The sequence below is a fragment of the Poromitra crassiceps genome (assembly GCF_964638095.1).
Source record: "Poromitra crassiceps genome assembly, chromosome: 10".
Taxonomy (NCBI): Eukaryota; Metazoa; Chordata; class Actinopteri; order Beryciformes; family Melamphaidae; genus Poromitra; species Poromitra crassiceps.
This window is the reverse complement of record NC_139631.1, coordinates 17,629,422-17,648,205: the sequence shown is the minus strand read 5'-3', so window position 1 is coordinate 17,648,205 and position 18,784 is coordinate 17,629,422. Positions and strand designations below refer to the sequence as shown.

General features: G+C 43.3%; 2 protein-coding genes across 2 annotated transcripts; one reads left to right on the top strand and one right to left on the bottom strand.

The window, feature by feature from the left end:
• The first annotated feature begins 790 nt into the window (after positions 1 to 790).
• LOC310784201 (myogenesis-regulating glycosidase-like) lies at positions 791 to 14,470 on the top strand. Its single transcript, XM_083645211.1, has 6 exons — positions 791 to 815; positions 9,123 to 9,603; positions 10,479 to 11,010; positions 12,698 to 13,502; positions 13,636 to 13,748; positions 14,109 to 14,470. Exons 2-6 carry the CDS (start codon positions 9,338 to 9,340, stop codon positions 14,457 to 14,459), a joined length of 2,067 nt encoding a protein of 688 aa, XP_083501337.1. The 5' UTR covers positions 791 to 815; positions 9,123 to 9,337; the 3' UTR covers positions 14,460 to 14,470.
• A 3,009-nt stretch (positions 14,471 to 17,479) lies between these two features.
• LOC310784206 (lymphocyte antigen 6S-like) lies at positions 17,480 to 18,784 on the bottom strand (the record flags this gene model as incomplete). Its single annotated transcript, XM_083645217.1, has 3 exons — positions 18,664 to 18,784; positions 17,841 to 17,948; positions 17,480 to 17,634 (listed from the first exon to the last, which is right to left on the bottom strand). Exons 1-3 carry the CDS (start codon positions 18,710 to 18,712, stop codon positions 17,480 to 17,482), a joined length of 312 nt encoding a protein of 103 aa, XP_083501343.1. The 5' UTR covers positions 18,713 to 18,784.

Genomic DNA, 18,784 nt, shown 5'->3' with positions numbered 1-18,784 from the left:
GGCATGGTCTCTTATCTTTTTCGGTTGGATCTGGTCCTGCTCCCCAACCCCCTCTGCACCCACATGGAGGCCTGGGGGATGAGATTTTGGTTACCGTGTTTCAGTCTTTATATTCTGAAATATAGTTGGCTCTATGTATGGAGGAAATTAAATGCAGAATTGGACAAGCAAGAATGGCGTTCCTGGAAAACAAAGAACTCCTAATATAAGAAGCAACATCAACAACATAAGAAAAAGATCTGAAACCTAACTTTTCTGTTCTTACGGAAGTTTGAGTTTGAAAAGGTCCAGTGGAAGAAGATATGAACAACTCAAGAGAAAGGCTGAAGAGAAACAGTTGGATGACCATGACAGCCAACCTTCGGAGACAGACAGACAGATACTAGGCCACAGCTGCTTCTACTACTATTACTAGGCCGACTACTACTACTACTAGTCTAGGCTGCTGACTACTACTACTATAGTCTAAATAGAACAACAACAGAGTGGGAAAATAATAACTGCGTAACTTCTTTCATATCAGAGTTATAGCAAAACCGAATAAAAACAGCAGTTTGTAATCATGCAATGCTAAATGGTTATGATGTAGCTTATCACTGCCATCTAGTGGTAGGAGGTATGTTAACAGACAGACATTGAGCCGCACTACGTTTCCCACAACCCCCTTCTGGCAGAAAGTTTGTGAGTGACAGAGAAGCAGACAAACCCGCTTCCAGCTTGTTCTCGAGGTGGGTGGGATGAAGGAGGTTTTGGTTGCGCGTGCGTAGTGAACAGTCGTCAGCTAGTGTTGCTTTATATGGAGTCAAATGGGTAAGGTGAGTAAACTCTGTTTTTATAATGAGAACACAATACATTACGGCATTTGCTGCGCACTAATGAATACATTTGACTAGCTTAGTTATCTGTCCTTGACATACACCTGAGGACATTAATATTCGACCTTCTGCAAAGCAAATGCGTGGAAACTGGCACAACTGGTTTACAGCCACTAACGCTAGTTCGTAGTTAGTTGACTGTACCGACTGCAGCGCCGAGAACAATCGTGTCGACGAATCTTTCAGGGCTATTGATTAGGCACAGGCACACGCCGAAATGCTTTGAATAACGTTAACGTTATTATGCCAGTGTTATTGTTATTGAAAATGCGCATCTAGAGGCGCTGGGTGTTAGAGCTCCTGTTTATTCTGTGATCAGTCAAGCGAAGTCAGACAACAGTGTTTACTGTTTTCCTCTTCATTTTCACCCGATGGAGACCAACAACAGTCAGTGACTGACGACCGTGTCCTCTTCTGGGGCCTCCAGGGAGACGAGACTTTAATAACTGAATAACATTTGAATAACACAGAATCATCATCAATATGCAATATGTTTTGGGCACAATTGTCCCATAAGAACAACAACAACAACAACAACAACAACAACAGTATTCATTCGTATTAATTCTTAAAAGCATTATTTAATATATTCATAAAACAAGTGTACATTTTTAATAAAACATGTATGTTCACTCCAGTGAGATTTATTATTGTAAACATACTGTAATTTGAAAGCAGTGAACATCAAAATCCGGGGAGTCACATCCAGAGACTCCAAATATCCTGTCCTTGTAACCACGTGGTCTTGTTTCTGCTATGAAGCGATTTGAACCTGAAAATGCCCAGTATTTGACTTGCAATACGGTATTCCAATTAAATAACTTCAGGATTGACAACAAGGTCCATACCAGAAACCGTGATGACCACTGTATTCCGCAGAGATGGAATCTCAAAAGAAAGCGAAGTGCAGCAATGGTCCAAATGCATGCATAATGTGATATACAAAATTACTTTGAATTGTAGCACCCATTATGGCGCGCAACAGGTGAGAAAGACATTTCTTAAAATTGCTACTTTCTGCTCATCTCTCACATGCATGCATCATGCAGACACAATAGCAGCCTGTCTAGTCTATGAGGGATTGGTTGTACGAAAATACAGTTCACATGTCATGAACCCATTTTCTTTACCGAATACATACAGTATGTGAAAGATTGTCTTCCCTCACTCAAGACGTGTGGTTGAAGACCTTCACTAGAATCAAATCGGAGTGTCAGTCTGGAACATAATGACAACTGTGGGGACGTTAAACAGGGCTTTGCAGTGGATGAATGGCCTCTACTGTATCTGGGAACTGCAGGCCTTCCTCGCTGAGCTGTCGCAGCACAGTTATTTGAGGACTACTCCTCATAAATATTGTTTACTGATGTCCAGGGCGCCCTGTGCAGACAGATACACATGTCAATGAAACATGCTGACAGGGTGTCTGTGTAGGTTCATTTCTCTGCAGCGAGAGGGTGTTTGTGAGTACAGGCTGTGTTTATTGGTGTGGTTATTTATGTCCGGGGAGTGGGGACGGATCCTGGCTACCTGCCATGCACCTGATTAAAGGCTATGTGTTGTGCGCTTGCTGCTGCTGCTGCTGACCTGTGCTGCAGGATTAGATTAGCCTTTATTGTCTCCTCTAGGAGAAATTTGTCTCAGGCGGCCGAGAGAACACAGGTGACGTCGTAGCACACAGCCTCTCCATATACACGCAATATATCCATATACAGTACATGTACAATCAATCAAACTACAGTTAACAACATGGATCCATACACCAGAACATACACACCAAGAATGTTGCCTGAAAACCTACACCAAAATATTGCACAGTCCTCAGATGCATCGTGCCATACATCAAGATATTGCACGTTCCCTCCAGTAAAAGCCATAACCTTAAATATTGCACAAATTCCGTACACAAACTCACAAAGATATTTCACATTCTGCCCAAAGAAAGCTGTAATGTTCAATATTGAACAGATGCCCTGGCCTACACCAAGGTATTGCACCTCCCCCCCCAATAAAGACCATAATGTTAGAGATATCTCAGATGCCCTGCCTACTACACAATGTGCAAACTTTCTCTCATACTGTTGATAGTGGAACTATCAATCAAGTATTTTGATTGGTACAGGGGTCGACTCTGTTGTTTGGATCTTGTTTTATTTGAGAGAGCTTCATCTTGTTCACAACAGGAAATATAAGTAGACACTAGAACAGTACAGCGCTTCAGCGCCACCCAATGTCAATTTGCTATATTACAACACTCCCACTCAATTTTACAATTGGCATGTTACTTCAATTTGCACTTCTCATTTGAATTATATTTCAAAGAATGTATATTGACAAATAATGTCAAGATAATAAGTCAAAAAAATGTGCAATTCATTATAATTTCATTATAGCCTTTCGTTATTATAATGTACAGGAGTTTTTTCTTTTTTAACACAAAAACACAAAAACAGTGCTAAATTACTCCACAGGGAAAAGCCCAATCTCTTTCCTCAGATATTTAAACTTCTGCTTAGGCAGTGGCTTGGTCAAGATATCTGCCTTCATGTCACCTGTTGGGCAATATTGCAGTTGTATCTGTCCATTTTGCACACATTCACGGATGTAGTGGTAGCGAATATCTATGTGTTTAGTCCGTGAGTGATCCACTGGATTCTTTGCGATTGCAATGGCTCCTTGGTTGTCTTCCAGGATCACTGTGGGCGTGACACTCATTCCGAGATCACTCAGTAATCGTCTCAGCCAGGTACCCTCTTGAGCAGCTTGACTGAGTGCGACGTACTCCGCTTCCGCTGTTGAAAGTGCAACTGTTGCCTGTTTCTTGCTGAGCCAGCTCACTGCTCCTCCACTTAGTAAGAAGATGTTGCCGGTTGTTGAGCGGCGGTCATCTTGATCACCGGCCCAGTCAGCATCTGAGAAGCCGATCAAAGTTCCTGATTCTGACCGCTCATACTTGAGAGCAAGGTTCACTGTGCCTTTCAAGTATCGAAGTATCCTCTTCACTGCAGTCAGATGTGCAGCATCTGGATTTGCGTTGAATTTTGACACAGCACTCACTGCTTGAGCTATATCTGGTCGTGTGGCCATTGCAGCATACAGCAGACTTCCTACCATAGACTGATAGGTTATTTGGTTGACAGGCTTACTGACACCGTCATTTTTCCTCAGTTTGACGTTTGCATCAGCAGGAGTTGCAACAGCATTTGCATTATCCATCCCATATTTCTGAAGTATGGCTTCAATGTAATGCTTCTGATGAAGCAAGACACATTTATTTTCTTTGTCTTGGACAACAGAGACGCCCAGGATATAAGACAGCTCACCCATGTCCTTCATCTTGTAGCGTTTCTGTAGCGCCATTTTCAACTCATTCATGCTTGTAGTCGACTCTGTAATCAGAATGAGATCATCCACATAAACAGCGAGTATCTCAAGCTTTCCTCTTGATCTCACAAACACACAGGGGTCTGATGTGCTCTGCTTGAATCCAATTTCCATCATGAACCCTGTGAAAGCTTTGCTCCAGCAGCGAGGAGACTGCTTCAGTCCATAGATAGATTTCTTCAGTTTACACACCAGGTGTTCCTGCCCTGGTTTGATGTATCCATCTGGTTGCTGCATGTAGATTTCCTCTTCCAAGTGTCCATTAAGGAATGCAGTTACTACATCCATCTGGTGCACATGTAGATTATTTTGTATGGCAAAGGACAGTAATGTACGAATTGAGCTGAATCGTACCACAGGTGAAAAAGTTTCATCATAGTCAGCACCATATAACTGTGAGTAGCCCTTGGCGACGAGTCTGCCCTTGTATCTCTCCACTCGTCCATCACTATGATGTTTGACTTTGAACACCCATTTTGATCCTATGGCCTTTCTGTCCTTTGGTAAATCCACTAAGTCCCACGTCTCATTTTCTAGCAGCGACTCATATTCCAAGTCAGCCGCTTCTTGCCATTCCTTTGCATTAGGACTTAACATTGCTTCTTTCAGTGTACTTGGCTCTGTTACACTACACACATTGGCATGATGATCAACAGTCACTATATCAGCATATTCATCATATCCATATCTTGTTGGAGCCCTTCTGATTCTGCCGCTTCTTCTAGCAGCTTCTCCCGCTTCTCCTTTTCTAGCTGCTTCTTCGCCAGTGACCACCTCATCATCTTGTGTTCCACTCTCATCTGTCTCCATGGTTACCTCATTCTTTGAGTAGGTCACTTCCTGTTTCCAGTCAAAGTCTGATTCATTAAAGATGACATCACGACGAATTAGAATCTTCTTTTTCTCTTCATCAAACAGGCGATAGCCTTTAGCATTGTTTGCATATCCAACAAAACGAAGCTTTACTGCCTTCTTGTCCAGTTTTCTTCTCTCTATGTCTGGAATATGTGTATAAGCAACACAGCCAAACACTCTCATGTGTCTCATGTCCGGCTTTTTTCCACACCATCTCTCATAGGGTGTCTCTTCCTTCAGGACAGATGTGGGCAGCCTGTTCTGTATGTAAGCTGCGGTTGCTACAGCTTCTGCCCAGTACATCTTTGGCATTTTGGCATGTGACATCATGCTTCTAGCTGCTTCAATTAGTGTCCTATTTTTCCTTTCTGCAACACCATTTTGCTGTGGTGAGTGAGGTACTGTCAACTCATGGTGAATGCCTTGAGCCTTCAAATATTCTTGAAACTCCTTTGACGTGTATTCACCACCATTGTCTGTTCTCAGTCTTGTGACATTCTGCCCACACTCATTTGAAAATATTTTCTCAAATTCCTTGAATTTGCTTAGGACTTCACTCTTCTGTTTCAGAAAATACACCTTGCAGCATCTAGAGTAATCATCGATAAAAGTCACAAAATATTTAGCTCCACCTATAGATTCAGTCTGCATGGGACCACAGACGTCACTATGGATCAGCTGCATCTTGTGTTTGGAACGGATTTTTCCAACCGGCTTGTATGGCTTTCTAGACAGCTTGCCTTCCACACATCCTTCACAGAAAGGAACCTCTTTCTCTGCAGAGAAATCCACTCCGTTCACCAGAACTTTTAGTTCCTTCAACTTGGTCGTGTGTCCTAGGCGCTGGTGCCACAGGCTGGCTGCTACTGATGCGCTGTGACAGACAGAAGAGCTTCCCTCGACGTCTAGTTGATACAGCCCATCAGCTCTTTGTGTTCCCATTCCCTGTAAAGTTCCATCTTTCCCACGTATGTAGCAGCGAGACTTCCTGAACTGCACTGTATTCCCTTTTCTGACAGCTGCTCCCACTGAGAATAAATTCCCGGATAGCTTTGGAACATACAGTACATCATACATTGTGACATTTTTTTCATTGCTTAATCTGAAAGTCATTCTCATTTTGACATTGCCAAGTCCTAGGGCATCCACCACCCTGCCGTCACCGAGTTTCACACACTGTGCTTTTGAGAATTGCTGATAGTCTTGAAGAATGTCTTTATCACCTGTCATGTGCTTTGATGCTCCAGAATCAATCAACCACTGTTGTGGCCTCTCAGCCAGGCTTGCTGCCTCTTTAGCGACAAAGGCACTTTCAGATGAATCTTCTGCATCTTCACACACCATGTTTTTGGCCTTGTGGGTTCTCTTTTTATTTTTCCAAGTTGGACAGTCGCGTTTTATATGTCCCTCTTTCCCACACTTGTAACATCTCCATGTACTGGGTCTTTCAGCTCCCACTGCCTTGTAGTCTCCACGGAATTGTGATGACATAGCTGATGCACCACCTGACGTAGTACCACTGGAGTTATCATGAACATTCACTCTCTTTTGCTCTTCATTTATCAATGCTTGCTGAACAAACCGCAGTGTCAGACTGTCAATCTTTGTTTCAAGCGCAGTGACAATTGTAGCATAGCTTGGTGGCAAACTACCTAGGAGTGTTACAATCTGATCTTCCTCTTCAATCACAGAGCCTATTGCTGCTAGTTGATCAGTCAGTTCCTTCATTCGTTTTAAATGTTCATTTAAATGTTCTCCTTCTTTCATCTCACATCTGAAATATTTCTTCTTCAGGAACAGTTTATTTGCCAGCGTATCTCTCTCAAAATGTCCTTTCAGAGTGTCCCATGCCTCTTTCGGGGTCTGGCAACTTGTTATCAGATACAGCTGTGGTGTACTCACATTCAGTACTAGCATTGAGAATGCCTTCTCTCTCCGCTTTGTAAATTCCACTTGTGCCTGGGCATTAGCATCTGCGGCTAGCATCTCTGTCTCTGTTAGCATGCCCCATAGTCCTCTTGCCTTCAGAAAGTGTTCCATCTGAAACTTCCAGGTTGCCCAATTCTCTGGTCCGCCCAGCCTGTCAATAAACAGTTTATCCTCCATTGTGTCTTCCACAACACTGTTTATCTCTTACACAAATCTCCGCATCGCATCTGGCAACTGGGAGCCTGGGAGGCTGGGCCCATAACCTGTTGTTTGGATCTTGTTTTATTTGAGAGAGCTTCATCTTGTTCACAACAGGAAATATAAGTAGACACTAGAACAGTACAGCGCTTCAGCGCCACCCAATGTCAATTTGCTATATTACAACAGACTCAGGACACAAGTACCTTCCCAGCTGGGATTTAAATTTGATTAATTCTGAGATTTACACACAGCTTGTTTTATGGAGTTTTTACTGACTCATAATGGAATGTTGAGTAGGCTGTCATTTCAGTTTATCAAGTTAAATTGATAGCCATGTCTTTAAAGCTGTATTCAGTGATGTTTTTGTGTTAAAGTGTTAAATGGCTCTATGTTCTGGCAGCAATCACTGAAATTAGTGTTTGGTCAGTAACTTAGAACTCCCAATCCCCCGCTGTACTCTGTCTCTCTCCTGTAGCCCTGCATGCAGGGCGGACGTATCTCCGCATGGCGGCGTTGGATTTGGAGTGAAAAAAATACATACAGTATAGTCCTTCGCAGGCATCGCATCGCGATCTGACCTTCCGTTTCCCAGAAAATGTAAACATTTCTCTGATTGGATAAAAATTAGGTCGCCGATCTCCCACTATCCAATCAGAGAAATGTCTACATTTTCTGGGAAACGGAACGTCAGATCGTGATGCCTATATGAGGGATCAGCCGAGCAGCATTTTGGTAAACAAAGCGCGTCACTGGGTGGCAACGGCAATGGAACCCTATGGAGCCTGAGCTTTGGGAGGCTTGAGTGTCTGACTCTAGCCGGCTGACCCTGTTTACATTTAAAAAACAGCGACAGTTCACACAACTTTAACATGACAATGCATATATTATACATCAAACTCTTGAGCTAATTCTGCTCTCACTCAGAATGTCAAAATATAAGGGATGTGATGTATAGTTTTTGAGATATTAACGTTTGTTTGGCACAGCTCATACTAGTTAACTGCCGCAGGGTTCTGCATTTCTGGGTAGCAAGTGACGTCATGCTGATTCGTTCTATAAAGGACTACCGTAAATTCCGGACTATAAGCCGCACCTTTTTTCCCGTTTTTTGGGCTTTTTTGGCCCCTGCGGCTTATATAACGGTGCAGCTTATCTATGGATTTTTTCCAAAAAAAAAAAAAAAAAAAAAAAACTATAAATCCACTTCTGTTTTAATTTCCTCTCTTGCCCTCTTTTCACCACACTGTATGACACTGTATGACACTGTATGACACTGTGTGCACTGTAAATAACAACACAGGTGGTGTTGTGTTATGTTGTTTTGTTGAAATGTTAATAAATGGGAGCTTCCTCAAACAGCCAACACCTTACATATGGTAATTAAACATTAAAACACAAAAAAAAAAAAAAAAAAAAAAACCCATTAAAACACGGCTTATAGTCCGGTGCGGCTTATATAAGAAAAAAATAGTCAACTTTGCAGGTGCGGCTTATACACCGGTGCGGCTTATAGTCCGGAATTTCCGGTATATGTATTTTTTCACCCCGAATCCAATCCCCCTGAGTCTCTACGAGTTACGGTTGCGGAGATACGTCCGTCCTGCATGCAGGGCTACAGGAGAGAGATACAGTAGAGTACAGCGCGGGGTTGGGGCTTTCAAGTCACTGACCACTCTATTTCAGTGATTGCTGTCAGAATTTAGAGCCATTTAACGCTTATTTCAACACAAAAACATTGCTGAATGCAGCTTTAATGTGGATAGCTTGCTGATGGCTTGTTCTGGAGGATGTTAGAGTTATTACTATCTTGAATTTTTATACCTGTGGTTATAATGTACACGATATACAATATCTGAATATTTATTTCTGCTCTCCCAGGTATACATGAATCAGCACTCATTCAAAAATGGACACCTTGCTAAGGATCTGCAGATAGACAATGATCTCTCCTCCGGTGTGAAGAAGACATATTGAAGACAAGACATATTCAACATTAACAGCAGGTTTATTACACCTGTGCACTCCCTTCGCCCCTTTTCCTGAACCTACTTCCCTGCACTCGCACCTCTACCTCACTGCCTAAAGTCTCCAGTATGTATCATATCGTTCCAGTAGCTCCTGGGGACCAGCACACAGTTGGTTCTCCCCTGAAGAAGAAACTGGGTCGAGAAGGCCGCCCCCTGGTGGTGGCGGGTATGTTAGGCTGTGTGTTGGTGCTGGCTGCTGTCGTGTCCTGGTGCTACTACTCAGCCTCCCTCCGTAAAGCCCAGCTGCTGAAGACTGAGCTGTTGGACCTGAACAAGGATGGCTTCATCATCCGCAACCAGGCCGGAGCTGTCATCTTCACCATGGACTTTAGGTGGGTTCACTGTAGGGCTGATCACTGAACCTATACACCAATCTATGGACATTTATAGCAAGGCCATATATGGTCATGAATTCAGAGTTTATTCAGTGGGTTTTGAAATGGTTTCATAAACCCAATGGTTGTAGAATTTTCTCAACCCATAGATTGAAGTTGAAACTATAACACCTGAGAGGGTTTTCTTTACTGTGTGGTTATGGATATAACAACACATGTCCGAAAAGTTTTATCCAATGTGTAATGCAAAATAAAATACCCCAAAAATAAAAACTGAGAACGCAAAAAAGATTGCTAACTTTATGGTTATTTAACTCAAGAGTTAGAAGAAATTAACAACCTACATCTCACGGCTAGTTTACTTAAACATATCACTATCTATTGCGTTTTTTTTTTGCAGACTTCTACCGTAGACTGGTTTATATAGCCAATGCATCTGAACGTGGCTTAAAACACAGCTGTTCCTCTGTGCCCTTCCTGTGCTGAGCCGTACCAAGGCTGATTGATAATGGGAAGCTAGACAGTAGACAGACACATGATTGCCCCCTTAGGCAAGACTGATTTGGTCATCATGTGCTTTGGCAACTCAGCTCTCATCGACAGAAATAGACAAAGTGCAATGTCCTGCTTTGCACAGAGAATTGGAATGGGGATACTCTTCATTGTTTTTGTATTACTATTGTTGTTATTGCATTCTCTTGTCGTCCTCTTCTATTGTTGCATTCATCTTATTTTTATTAGGTTTCAGACATTTTGATGAGCTTGATATCTTTTCAGCAATACTGTGCACTGCGAATAATAATTGCTCAATCAGTGCTGTGCATAAGCACTTAATTTGTATTCAGATCTGTTCTGTCTATGCACTCCCCCAGGTCTGGCACTCTGGATCTGGACTCATGCTCAAAGGAGAGCAATATTCTGAGCTGCAGTCGGTCAGATTCGGGCAAGCTCAACTTCTTCATCCAGACGCTTCAGCTCAAGGACACGGTGATGTGTTATCGTGTTCGCTGGGAGGAACTGGAACACGAGCGCTCGGTGGAACATGCCATGGCTTATAACGACTCTCACTGGTACGGAGGGGCGGAGACCGCAACACAGCATTGGCCCATCAGGATCCAGGGTGAGGAGGAACCACGTGCTTTCATCACCAGTGACGTCTACTCCAATCGGAACGCTTTCGGGGGTATCCTGGAACGCTATTGGCTGTCGTCGAATGCGACTGCGATCAAGATTAACGACTCGGTTCCGTTTCATTTGGGCTGGTCGGAGCAGGACAGGAAGCTCAGGTTCCAGGCACGGTACCAGGACTCACCCTACAGACCAGCAGAGGGACAGCGGGCCTTGCCTGAACTCAGCTATAGAGTGTGTGTGGGGTCTGATGTCACCTCCATTCACAAGTACATGGTGAGTATAAACAGCATCCAGCAGCTCATCTTTAAAGCCAATATCACAAGCTCTATCTTATTATTACACACAACTACCGTAAATTCCGGACTATAAGCCGCACCGGTGTATAAGCCGCACCTGCAAAGTTGACTATTTTTTTCTTATATAAGCCGCACCGGACTATAAGCCGCGGGTGTTTTAATGGTATTTTTTTTTTTTTTTTTTTTGTGTTTTAATGTTTAATTACCATATGTAAGGGTTCATGCACAGAGGGGATTGTCGGGAAAGAGATGGCTGTTTGAGGAAGCTCCCATTTATTAACATTTCAACAAAACAACATAACACAACACCACCTGTGTTGTTTTTTACAGTGCACACAGTGTCATACAGTGTCATACAGTGTGGTGAAAAGAGGGCAAGAGAGGAAATTAAAACTTATTATAGTTATATAGGATTTATAGTTAGAAAGAGTGCTAAAAAAGAGAGATATTTTTTTATTTTATTTTATTTTTTGAAAAAATCCATAGATAAGCCGCACCGTTATATAAGCCGCAGGGGCCAAAAAAGCCCAAAAAACGGGAAAAAAGGTGCGGCTTATAGTCCGGAATTTACGGTAGTCACATTGTAATGTATTTTCTCATCCAGTTTAGGGTGCGTTCAGTCCAAACATGTTTAGAGCAGTTTATTTGAACTGTGGCTCATTACTACTGTAGTTAGGTTTGTTTGGGGAGGTGAGAACAAGGCAATTCGAAGTCAGGTGTGCGGCGTCTGTGCGCTTAATAACTGTACCAAGATCGCCTGAAAATGCAGAGCTCAGTCCTCTTCCAGGTGAACTGGGGTCCAGTTTGTTAGGCGTGAGAAATATTTTGAACCAATTACAGGACACAACTACAAAATGTGCAGTTTAATGGGTATAAGGAGACCGATATTGACATCTGATAGACAGCAGTTACTCATACTTAGAAAGGTTCACATAACACAATTAAATAAAATGATACCTACAAAGTTAAGCTGTAGTCTTGACTGATGCTCATAGTGGCCGCTAATAGTCTTAACTGGTATGAACACCAGAGAAGGTAAGTTAAGGCAAAGTTGCAGACAAATTCATCATGCTTAGCTAAAGTTACAGGGACTGGAGGCAGATTGATTTTGATTCCACGTGTAACAGAAATATAAGATGGGTAAAAGAGGAAGTAGAACAGGTGCATGCTTGGGAAATACAGTGGTTAGCTGAAGATGTGTTGACATGTTCCAGGGAAAGTCACGGGTGTCGTAAGGTATTTCAGCCCGGGAGGGGCAAGAAGACCACAGGTGAGTGAGGTCAAGTAGCGAACTCAGCCTGAAGATGACCTGGTACGAGGGGTAAACAGCGGACATGTCCTAGGCTGACCTGACACGAGCCATATAGGGGGTAAGATGAAGCAAGGGGGGCTTGCATTAATAAATGGTGTGTGCAAGGTCCGGTTTTGAAAGAACGGGAATTGAGGAAGTTGTGGTTGTAAAAGGTTGCAGGTATGGCGTAACATAAAAACTCTTGTGAGATGACAGTCAATAAATTAGATACTTTTCTTGTAATTGGGCAGTGTGAGCCTAAGTGAACCAACCTTTTCACTGTGGCACAGACCACAGAAAACAAATTGTAAGTGTGATCGGACCCTTAGTCACTCTCTTCCTATCTCTGTCTTTGTATGTCTGTTTGGTCCAGGTGCGTCGGTATTTCCCAAAACCTATCATCGTCCCTGCCACTGAAGTGTTCAAACACCCGGTGTGGTCCACCTGGGCTCTCCACAAAACGGCCGTCACCCAGGAGAAGTTACTGCGCTACGCCGCTGACATCACCAAGCACGGCTTCAACTGCTCCCATCTGGAACTTGACGACCGCTACACCGCCGACTACGGAGAGTTTGACTTCGACCCGCAGAAGTTCCCCAACGCCAAGGGTATGTTTGACAAACTCAGACAGGACGGATTTCAAGTGTCACTCTGGACACATCCTTTTATCAACTACGATTCAATCAATTTTGGCGTTGCCGTGGAGAAAGGGTTGTTTGTGCGGGAGCCAGGCGGTGAGCTGCCCGCCCTGGTTCGATGGTGGAACGGCATCGGTGGAATCCTGGATTTCACCAACCCAGAAGCACGTGAGTGGTATTCCTCGCAGCTGCTCAAGCTCAAAACCAGCTACAACGTCTCCTCCTTCAAGTTCGACGCAGGTGAGACAAGCTACCTGCCTCGCCAGTTTAGTACTCTGGTCCCTCTTGCCGACCCGTCCACCTTCACCCGCCGCTACACAGAGATGGCCCTACCGTTCAATCAGCGTGCAGAGCTGAGGGTGGGCTACCAGAGTCAGGACATCTCCTGCTTCTTCAGGATCATCGACAGAGACTCGGTGTGGGGTTATGAGCTGGGCCTCAAGTCCATCATCCCCACTGTTCTGACTATTAGCATCCTGGGCTACCAGTTCGTCTTGCCTGATATGATCGGAGGCAACGCATACCCCAACCGCACTGCAGGTATGTAACACCACAACATGGAGGTATGTAACACCACAACATGGGTCTATGGGAAAGTGAATGATTGAGAATGGATGAGTTTTGATATGGTTTTACAGAGCGCTGTCTCTGTGTTGTATTTTTGACGGTTTAGATGGCAAGGATGGCCTGCCAAACAAAGAGCTGTACATCAGATGGTTGGAGCTGTCTGCTTTCATGCCTGCCATGCAGTTCTCCATACCGCCCTGGGCCTATGATGATGATGAGGTGAGCAAAGCAAATCTGTTGTATAATAGGGAAGAAACATATGGACACTGATTTTAATGAGTTGTGGCACAGTGGTAGTGCTGTCGCCTCACAGCAAGAAGGTCCTGGGTTCGATTCCCGCCTGGGGGCGCTGTGGCGCTGGGGGAATGACCCCCCAATGCCCCCTGTGGCTGGTGCCCAGGGAGGTGGGTTATCTCGTGAAAAGGGCCTTTCTCTGTGGAGTTTGTATGTTCTCCCCGTGCTCCCCTGGGGTTTCCTCGATGGTCATCCCACACTTTTTTTTTAATGAAGATAGTAATGTGTGGTCTTGGCCGCCCTGTGATGTAATGCATGTGTGTGTCTTTGTGCATTCATCCACAGGTAGTGAAGATAGCACAAAAGTTTACACAGCTCCACGAGACTCTGGTGGCTCCAAGGGTTCTGAAACTGGCAAGCGAAGTTCTAAATACAGGAGACCCGATCATACGGCCCCTCTGGTGGATCGCCAACGACGACGAGGCGGCCTACAAGATTGACTCCCAGTTCCTGATAGGGAATGAGCTGATGGTGGCTCCGGTGTTGGAGCCAGGGAAGCTGGAGAGAGACATCTACCTGCCTGCAGGACGATGGAGGAGTAACAAGGGGGCACACTATGATCATAAAGACCCCATGTACCTCACAGACTACCCTGTGGACCTGAACGAGATAGCTTTCTTTACATGGGGAAACTGAAGATGCACATAAGCGTAAAGACACATAAACACATACGCACACACACGCACACGCACACAGATTCTAGTGAGCGCACAAGCCGAGGGGGAGCAAGAGATGTTTGTTTTTCAAGCGGAGGTGAACAGAGCAGCAGGGAGTGATGTTGATAATGAGTAACCCTGTGTTCCTCTGATGCTGCTCTTGGCCTGGACTGCTTCCTGTAGATCGTAACACACTCCATCCACAGAATTGGAGTGAAACTAGTATTCACTTCGGATTCTCTGGTTCCATCTTTAAGCTGATCCTCATCCTCATGTGCCTTCCACAACCAATAATAAAACAGACCTGAGATTGTATCATTCATGACCACAGTCTTCCATCCAAATGGAATCTAGATCCCAGATTTTCTTGAAGGTCTGTGGCCCTCAGCTAGAACGGTATGGGGCAATTTTGGGTCAATGTAAGCTATTCTTCATGCTGTCTTTGATTTAATTTTAAATTTTAATTTTTCCAGGGAAGTTGAAATAACTACCTATTTTACCATGTGGGAGTAAATCTGTGCAAGATGAGGTGTCTTGATTCACGGTTTGGCAGGATTTGAACTGACCCGAACTGGCAATAAATATGCACTCAGTGTTGGACAGTTGCACTCCTACTCAAAGGACATGCCGAGGTCATGCCTAACCCACTGTCACCATGACAACTGCTGGGTCATGGGAAAGTTTAGGTGTATTCCCAACTACTAAGCTTGTCTACGCCAACATGCCTAAATTTACATTGCACTGCACTGTCGACAACATTTAACTCATTAGTTGTCCAACTTGGCACACTTCACTTTCCATTAAGTTTTTTTCCCCCTTTTGATTTTTAGATAGCGTTGATGTGTCCGTACATTCCCCTGTTTCCCTTTCTAGCATTGGTGTCACGGTCAGCGAACGGCAAATGTTTTTATGTCAACATTCCTTGACCTGTAGTTCCATTTTACCATTTCAGTGCCAAAATCTACTGCATGATGCTTTATTCATCTGCACAGCTTCCATTCACAACTCAGGGTAGATGTAAAAGCATTTGTTTATATGTTTTGTTCAAGTTGATGCTATTTATCCGTAACAAGAACATAGGACTACTGTGCATTTGCAAAAATAGTAGGTTTGTGTTGCTGGTTTGTCTTGTAAAAGACAAATTGTCCTCAAAGATGCCATGCATTCATGTTAAGTCCATGTCCGCCTTGTTGCTTTTGTTGCCTTATCAGCTAAACTAAGGCATGCTAACCTTAGGACAGCTAGTGGAGCGATAAGAAACTCCCCTCTGCCCCCAGTCTGCTGCTTTATGAATTGCACCTGTTTGTTAAGCTGTGATACTGCTAAGCATATGAAGTGTCTTGTTCCTAAATGTATGCCTGCTCTTGCACATTGCTGGCATGAAAGTAAAGCACACTATGATTTTCATTATAAGCGAGAATCATGTTAATACCTTGCTTATAAAATAATTCATGATATAATCAACTCTGTTTCTGAAATATAAACAGATGAATTTCAGGAAGTAATGGCAGAGGTGAGAAATGTAATGAACTAAGAAAAAAGTTTTTGAGTTTGATGTGTTGCTGTAGCCATGAATGTGTGAAGTGTTGCTGTAGATATGCATCCCAAGGGAATTTTTTTGAAGTGAGCAGGAGTCGGGACGATTACATGTTTATATAATTTATTATTCTGTTAACTAATTGTTAAACTGCAAGCATTTTTTTCTGGAGTTTATATTGTAAAGGGATTTGATAAGGGATTATGTCAAAGCACTGAATGGAAAATCAATTAATCTATGCTCCAAGGTGGGAGATTTTGGGTGAAATCCATGCAGGGAAATGTTTCCAAATGAATCATGATGAGCTATAGGCTAATTGCTGACAGTTTTCAAACTACTGTGAATACTGCCAAAGAACAAAACATCTGGTGGTTCCAGTTTTATATAATTGCTGTCGTGTGAAAAAGTGAGATAAAACAGCCTTATTTTTAACTTGATGACAATACACTTTTGGTATAACTATCCAGTGGGTTTTGAAAGGCTTTCGTAAGCCCAAGTGGTCAGAGAATTAGTGAAAACATGAGAATTACCCAAAAAGTTGAGGTTTTCACACAACAAGAGCAACATGCTGCAAACCACACTGATAGAATGAGTGTGTCTCTGTCCCAGCTCAAACAAACGAGCCGCCAAATTTTACCAACTACCTAATTCTCAGCTGTACCCTTCTTGCCTTGTAAGGTAGCTGTAGATGTTCTTCTTTTAGCTTTCCCCCCTATAAAGACTGTTTTATTCTTGACGTGCCATACTGTACACCACATTGCCTGATCTCCTTATATTTCCACTTCCTTCAACATGAGTGTAGCCCAGTCCTTTGTTGCACATAACTTATGTGCATAAATAGTGGCCTTCTGATTTGTTTGATTAATTTGTCCAATGTCCAGCCCCATCCCAAAATGTAATTCACACCGAATCTTTGTTTCTCTATCTGCCGTCCGAAGTGGGAAGAGAGGATGTTGACCTTTGGATGTGTTGCACTGCAGGACACATGAACAGAAATAATGGCATCAAACCAGCAAACCTGATCTCTTTATGCCTGGTCCACCTTTGTTCATCCTCAGGTTCATCAACCAAACAGCTAATTGGTTTATTTGCTCATGATTGCTCATATATCATTTTTGTGCTGTTTTCTCTCTGGCCTATTTCTAATGACCGCTTTGTAACCAAGTGATTATTTGCTGTGAGTAATAATGTGAAATACAGAAACGGAGAAATAAAACAATTTAATTGTCATTCTTAATTGTGTTTTTCATGAACAAGTATTGTTGATCTGTTGTTGTTACTTCAATGTGATGTATTAAGCACATAGCCAGAAGACAATGGGGAAAATCCTTTCATTCATTGCTTTTAAATATTGAAACATCATTGCTTATTCTTACTGAATGGGACAAATTGGCTGAGACAAAAAAAGTGGATTGAACAAAATGTTTGAAGTTGTCAGAGCAAGTGAGTGATGAAGAGGTGCCTCAGAGGAAGAGGGTGATTATGGCTGAGGACACGAGCAGGAGGATGACACTGGGACCGATATGCATGGCAGTGTTACACAAGTCGCCCTCGCAGCAAGACATGGGGCCTGCACACACCAGGCTGGTCTGACAGCCCTTAGTGACCATGTATAAACCTGCAAGACATGACGGGAAAACTCAAACACACAGGAGACGCCAACATGTTTAGTATAACACTGGATACATTTGGAACCTGTCTGATCTCAATACATTAAAAATATAGTGAAATATGCCATCCAAGGCCAGTGTACTGTATTGCTGCTGTATATATTTGATATGGTAAACCTTAAGTAAGTGCTGCTGGTGTGGAGTAAAAGCTTACCCTCCACTTTGAGGGAGAAACAGCGGTTGAAGATGACAGGACACGATTTGGTGTCTGTGCAGGAACGAGGTTCAGCGGCTGTACATGTGTAGCATCTTAATCCACAAGCTACACAGAGATACACAACACGGTCACACACCAGTTCAGGAAAAAAAAAAAAAAGAATCACACCACTGAATGCCATGTCATCTGATAGCCACATGGACTCAGCTCTCATGTTACAGTCAGTACATGGTTATACAAGGAATTTTGAATCACTAAAACAGTTATTCTCAACCTTTCTCATATCAATGAGCTCTAATTTAGTCCACATTAGAGACGTAGAGCCCCCATTTGATGAGATGTTGTCTCTTGGACCCAAAACTGAGTATTTTCACTGTCCAGAATTCCAAATATCTGGATTGTATGTATAGAGAGATAGCAGTGAAAATATAATCAAAACAGTCATTCTTCTACACTCTAATGATTGTAAATTAGTAAATTAAATAATGTTTAAGCTTAACAATTCATCAATTTGCTGGGGACACACTGGACCCCCCTCAAGGACCCCTGGGGGTCCCCGGACCCCCACGTTGAGAACAACGGCCTTAAATGTTCTGATCTGTGATGCGTCACTGTTGTCACTATAGCACATCATAAGCTGGTTCTTACTAGCCTGGGTAAACCCATCCCCCACGTGACCTGCTCTCAGACCTGTTCTCAGTCACTATGGTCTGGAATCCCACCATTGTTAATCGATTTCCTGCGGTTGTTGGTGACTAGTGACTGGGAACTGAGAGAGCAGGTCACGTGGTGGCTGGGTTTACCTAGGCTAGGTTCTTACCTGTAGACAGACTGAGGAAGAGAACAGCCAGGGCGCCACACAGCTGCATGATGCTGGGAAGAGACGGCTAGTGAAGCCTGGAGGTTGAGACAGATGAATCAGGATGTGCGCTCTCCTAAAG

Bases quoted from the DNA above. Each gene is read 5' to 3' on its own strand.
- LOC310784201 (XM_083645211.1), top strand. From the start codon at position 9,338: ATGTATCATATCGTTCCAGTAGCTCCTGGGGACCAGCACACAGTTGGT. The intron at 9,604-10,478 runs GTGGGTTCACTG...GCACTCCCCCAG, and splicing joins ATCTTCACCATGGACTTTAG to GTCTGGCACTCTGGATCTGG. The intron at 13,503-13,635 runs GTATGTAACACC...TTGACGGTTTAG, and splicing joins ATACCCCAACCGCACTGCAG to ATGGCAAGGATGGCCTGCCA.